Consider the following 6,075-nt stretch of genomic DNA (forward strand, 5'->3'; position numbering starts at 1 on the left):
CACACACCCCTTTTACAGTGTAACTACTAATTGAGGGAGTCAAATGTCCATTTCCTTGTTTTATTAGATAGAAGAGTTTCGAGGACTGAGGACTCATATTAAAGGAGCAGAGCTCCTAGAAGGTTGCGATGGAAACTTAGGAGATAATTTTAGACCAACACAGCCACTTAATGACAGAGTCATAAGGGCTGCTTTCCAGTAGCAGAGACAAATGATTAAAAAAAGAAAAAGAAATATAGTCAAAATATAGGTAAGTGAAAAATCAAAATACTGATTTGTGTAAAATATGACTTCTGTGCTAATTTCAGCATAACGCATTAAAGACATATTCATTTCTTTTGGAGAAGCAGAACTGTATAATATCTGTACATTGCGTTTTGACCAGATTTTTAATATATTAAATATATATTATATTTAAGTCATTTTTAGACTCAAAGAACCACAGAGTTGAAAGAGGATATTTATGCCTTTAAATCCAATCTTGCACTGTGGAAAATTCTTAATATAAGATTCCCTGGCAAATAGCAATTCAGTCCCTTTGTTTTAATACTACCACTGAAAAGTAGCTCATCTACTCTTTGACTAATTGTTTCCATTTTGTCAAATTGTTTTTATTTTATTTATTTTATTATGTTTTTTCCTAATATTCATACTTACTAATATTTTTCCCAATATTAGGGAAATATTTCTTAATATTTTCCTTTAATTTAAATCCATTATTCTGTGTTCTGGAATGGCAGAAAATAAATCTTAACCTTTGTCAGATGCTCTTTTCAGACATTTGAGGAATGTTCCATAACTGCCAATAGTCTTCTCTTGTTAAGGCTGAACATTTCTAATTACTGTTATTGATGGTTTTCCTAACTTTTAGGACAGGTCCTTACAATTTAGCTCATACAGGTATTTCATGATTTAACAACCATCACTTAACAATTGCTGTATTCGCTCAACAACCATGGATTCGCTTAACAGCTATGGCGACAGATGCTAACAATGACCACAAAAAAAGTAAAATCAAATCCAGTCACATGGGTGCTTTGACTTATGACCGTAATAATGTACAACAAGAAATTTACTCCCAGTTGTGGTCATAAATCGAGGACTACTTGTAACCAAAAATCTAAAAGTAATGAATTTTATTGTTTAACAGGATCACATAACATTTTAACTATCTCAGAGTTTTAAGGTTGGGAGAAATAAAACAGCCCTTATAGTGTGCTTAGCTGAAAGCTAAGAGGTTAAGACAGTTGTTTTATAGGGTCAGGGCCCTCAGCTAAATGAATTGCCCTGTGCCCAATTTTATGATGGGCCACGCAGCAGGGATCTCAAATTGGAATGACAGTAATTACAAAATGCTGATCTTATAAATGGTATCATAATTCATACAGTTTTTACTCTTATAATGGACAAAATAACAAGGGTAGCTGAACTATTAAATTCTACAAGATCCCTTTCCTTAATCTTGTTTCTTCAGTAATTCTGGGTGCAATAAGATCAGATGGTGGCTCTCCATTGTTGGATCATTTTTTTTTATTGTGTGGAAAGTAGCTTCAGGATTCCTGAAATGGATCGGTAGCATAATACTGAGAAAGATGGGAAGTAATGTTTTGCCCACTGCACCATTTTTAAATGTAAATCCTCTCAGTTGTTGCTGTTTATTAGGGAACAAATGTTTCTCAGTGTTTCCCCTAATGAGGGAAATAATGCTGAAAATCGGGAAAACTGCCACATAGGAAAATTTGAAGGAAAAATTTTATTTTTTTTATTCTGGCCAAAGAGTCAGTTCAATATAGGATATTCAACAGCTGATTTTGAAAAAACCGAGGAAGCTGATTTTGGATTTCCAACATATCATTTAGCTTGTTTTTGTCTCAGAAGAAATGAAGGCTGCAGTTTTTAAAATAACTTGCAATTTTAGAAGCTAAAAATAGAATTGAACATGGAATATATTAATATTCATAGAAGGGGATATTAAATTAGAATTGTAGAATGTGAATATCAAGTTTTTCATATTATTTTATCCCAAGCTGGTTCAAACATTTAACCTTATACCAAATTATATTTAGTGATTTTGTATTATTTTGTATTTTAGATGCAGATCATAAAAATGCTAGAGAAAATTACAGGGTAATGGGGTTTCTGCAGTATTTTGTTGCAAATCTCTGGTTGCAAATTAGTCTAAGAATTCATTTGGACATCACACTAAGCCATAACAAGGCAGTAAATCTGGTGCATGACATTAAAATCATGCTCTTTGCTTACTTTCATGAATGGATTTCCATCTGTAGCTTGCTAACTGCATTGCAAAACCATGAACTTTAACTTACAACTTTGGCTTGCTCAAACAGGAATTTTAATTACACAGTGAATACAGTAAAAAATATATTAACCATGATATACTATGTTCTTTTTCATCTCCCAGACCCTTGATTCTGATTTGAGCCAGTTGATCTTGTCTGAACATTTTGTAGTCTTTGGACCTGCCTAAAAGGGATTAAAAAGAGTCACCCTAGAAATCTTTCTGAATAATGGATCACATTGCTGGATACTTTACTGAAGATAATGAACTGAATTTTCCTAGCAAGGAGTATGAACTCCCCTTTGAATTGAAATATTGACTTGATATGATTTGATTCAGTAGAGATGGCTGAAGATACAATGTGGAACCATTCATCAATTACACAGCACAAGGATATAATCTTGAAGCCTGTTTCTTTCAGCTTTATCTAAAGGCTAACAATAGTTTTGAGACTGCATTATCATTTAAGAGCTTACATAATTTTGGGTTTTTATTGGAATAAAGATCTGTGATATTGCCCAAGGACCTCTAAGGATCTCACATTTTTTTTAGCCTTGATTCTCATTCTACTACTTGCTTGTTAGCATCTATAGTTTTCCAAATGCTTCAAGTCAATTCCAATACTCTGCATTAATTGAATGTATATTCACTTGGTGTAGGACTGCTTGTGACTGAGTGTAGTATATGTGCACATTAATGTTGTTATATGAAAACTGAATTTAATGGCTTTCTATAAAGGAGAAATGATTGAACCTATTTCTGTTATGAGCCCTTTTATGTTCTATCTTAGAAGCAAAGCACATAGCAGTAGAGTTCAAGATAATTTGATGTGTCCAGTGAGAAACAGCAGAGTAATGACTTCATCCTGGAAGTGCCGGGAAGCTTGTGTTTGTCATATTGTCCCAAATTGTCACATAAAGGCGTGATGCGAGAAACTTACTTTGTTAATTTGTTAGTAATTGATGATTGTAGAATCAGTTGTGTTAAATCACTCATTCTTAAAACACTTCAAAGTGTTTTAATACTTAATTCCTTTTCTACCTTCCACCCAAAATAAGATATGTGGGATGTTCATATTTATGCTGTGATATGGAGAAAAGATGAAAAGGGATACTTCAAAGGACTTAAATTTACAGAGTACCTTCTTTTAAATATGTATGTATTTTCATGCTTATATCATTCTGACCCCATATAAATTATTCACAGTAATAACTTAATATACTAATACAGAGAGGATTTTGCAGATTGCAGTTACTGAACATGCAGTTACACAGGGGTATTTGATATAACTTATGAAAGAAAACATACCCATGAAGAATTTATGAGAAAGAATGAGATATAATAATAATAATAAGAATAAGAAGAAACCCTACACCATTTTGGACAAATGGCTGTCCAGTCTCTTCTTAAAAACTTCCAGTGTTGGAGCATTCACCGCTTCTGGAGGCAGGTTGTTCCACTGGTTAATTTTATACATTTTATACTGGTTAACTTTCAGGAATTTTCTCCTTAGTTCTAGGTTGCTTCTCTCCTTGATTAATTTCCATCCGTTGCTTCTTGTCCTCCCTTCAGGCACTTTGGAGAATAGCTTGACTCCCTCTTCTTTGTGGCAGCCCCTGAGATATTGGAACACTGCTATCATGTCCCCCCTCATCCTTCTCTTCGTTAAACTAGACATACCCAATTCCAGCAACCATTCCTTATATATTTTAGCCTCCAGTCCCCTAATCATGTTTGTTGCTCTTTTCTGTACTCTTTCTAGAGTCTCAATGTTTTTTTTACATCATGGTGACCAAAACTGGATGCAGTATTCCAAGTGTGGCCTTACCAAGGCATTGTAAAGTGGTATTATTCAATTATTTTGAGTTTTTCTGGATCTAAAGTAGTTCCTTTAAAAGTTTAACTTAGACACTTCTTGAATAAAGAAGAATAGAGATTAATCTAGGGTTTCGGATTAATCCAAAGATTGTTAGAGGAACTGAAAATCTTGTCCAATAAAGAAACAAAACTGGAAAATAGAACTAAAGATGCAAGAGAGCAGGGTGGGGAGAAAATTTTCCAGAACCTAGAAATAAATTTGCAGTTAGTTCTGATTTAACAGCAGTAATAAGGTTTGGAATTTCCATTGCTAAGCAATGCATTCATAATCATATGACTGCATGGCTTAGTGATTCTGATAGTCCCTATTGCTGTTGTTAAATGAAGATCATGGGTGTGAACTAACAAGACTGAGTAACTCACAAGCTGGCCAGAAGTTGGCTAAGTGGCTGGCGTGGTGCATTGCGAGCATGGTCATGTGGGGGGTGGCTGCTGCCAAGGCACCCAGGTGATTGCCATGGCACAACAGAAGGGGGGAGGGCTGTTGCCTGACACAGAAGTGTGCATATCTGGCTAATACTTTATAGGCAGGTTCCTCAGGAGAAAAAGCAATGAGAGTGGTAGTGACTTACAGGAGTGACTTAATGACCATTGACTTTGCTTGTAGAAAGCTGGCAAGGAAGGTTGCAAATGAGGATCAGGTGACCACAGGACACTGCAACTGTTGTGTGAGCCAGTTGCCAGCAGCCTAAATTGTGATTGCATGATGGAGGGAGGCTGACCAGAAGTTTGAAGACCAGTCATAAGTACCACTTGTTCAGCACCATCATAACTTTGAGTGGTTGGTTAATGAGTGGTGTTAATTGAAGCATCAAAAAAAGTCACTGTAGAGAACTGCAGTGCATTGAGATAGAGTCATTAAATGGAAAGAAATGGAAACTTCTGCAGTGAAAAGTGTTGGTGTAGCTGGATGGATATACCCCTATTAGATTTTATTTTCCATTTGGGGAGGATTTTTTAGGCAATTTCTGAAAAACTTTTAGTCTTCTCTTGCAAGTGATATTTTTACTGATTCTATGAGACAGAATAATGGGACAGATTAGCAAGATAGAAATATACTGTTTTCTTGATAGATATCAATATCATATGTACAAAAGAGGTCTGGGGAGCACAATTATACCAGGATTTTCATCATGCATAGTTGTGGATTTCAACTCCCAGAATTCCCCAACCAGTATGGAATTGAAATCCAGATCTCTTAAAGTTGTGAAGTTTGAAAAACACTGCTTTAGACTTTAAAGGTAAAGTTAATGACATATTTGAATGCTATATTACACCAGCCTATTAGAAGTGCAGGTTGATTTAATTTGAAGGAGTTTCAACTGAATTACCTCTACAAAATCAACTTTCATATTATTATAAGGTTTTAAGTGGAGAAACTTCTGAAGAACTGAAGAAGCTTCTTGGATGAGAAGCAAAATGTTTTCAAAGGAAAATAAAAAAAATCCAGTTTCCTTTTGGAAAAAGCACTTTGGGTGAACTTATACATTAGTTTGCTCTGTCAAATCTCCTTTATTTGGTACTGGTGTGTAGACTGACTTTTTTTCCAACCAGCTGATAATTATGTTATTCCTCAGATTTTCTGATATATTTTAGCTGGACCCTTTACAGATTCTTCTTCTGTTGCTTGTCACATTTCTGCAGAAATTATATCTATTCCTGTAGCTTTCTGACTTGGTACTAACTGGAGTGCTAATTTAGCTTTATATTTTAGTATCAGATATTCTTGTAAAAAGAGAATATCTTTTAAGGTATCTTAGAAATTAATACTTCTGTCATGCAGAATTTCACCATATACCTACCATCTTTCTTAGATGCTCTTTGAATCAGTTATTATCTGCCTACTGCTGTTCTTTACATACCAGTTCAAGATTGGAGCCTCTTTCTGAGTTCAGAGA

The 6,075-nt window shown here is 34.7% G+C and overlaps 1 protein-coding gene across 5 annotated transcripts in view; it reads left to right on the top strand.

Moving 5' to 3' along the window:
* CA8 (carbonic anhydrase 8) overlaps positions 1 to 3,738 on the top strand; it is a 39,866-nt gene extending 36,128 nt beyond the window's left edge. For 3 of the 5 annotated variants that reach the window (XM_039335847.1, XM_039335841.1, XM_039335865.1), the window contains one exon: positions 68 to 224. In XM_039335847.1, coding sequence (XP_039191781.1) covers positions 68 to 202 — 135 coding nt within the window. In that variant the 3' untranslated portion in view covers positions 203 to 224. Of the gene's footprint in view, positions 1 to 67; positions 225 to 2,422 lie in introns of those variants that run through there. The other 2 variants (XR_005555863.1, XM_039335856.1) reach the window with 2 other exon arrangements.
* Positions 3,739 to 6,075: the final 2,337 nt, after the last annotated feature.

The sequence above is a fragment of the Crotalus tigris genome, unplaced genomic scaffold, assembly GCF_016545835.1.
Source record: "Crotalus tigris isolate CLP2741 ecotype Arizona unplaced genomic scaffold, ASM1654583v1 scf7180000017546.9332058, whole genome shotgun sequence".
Classification (NCBI taxonomy): Eukaryota; Metazoa; Chordata; class Lepidosauria; order Squamata; family Viperidae; genus Crotalus; species Crotalus tigris.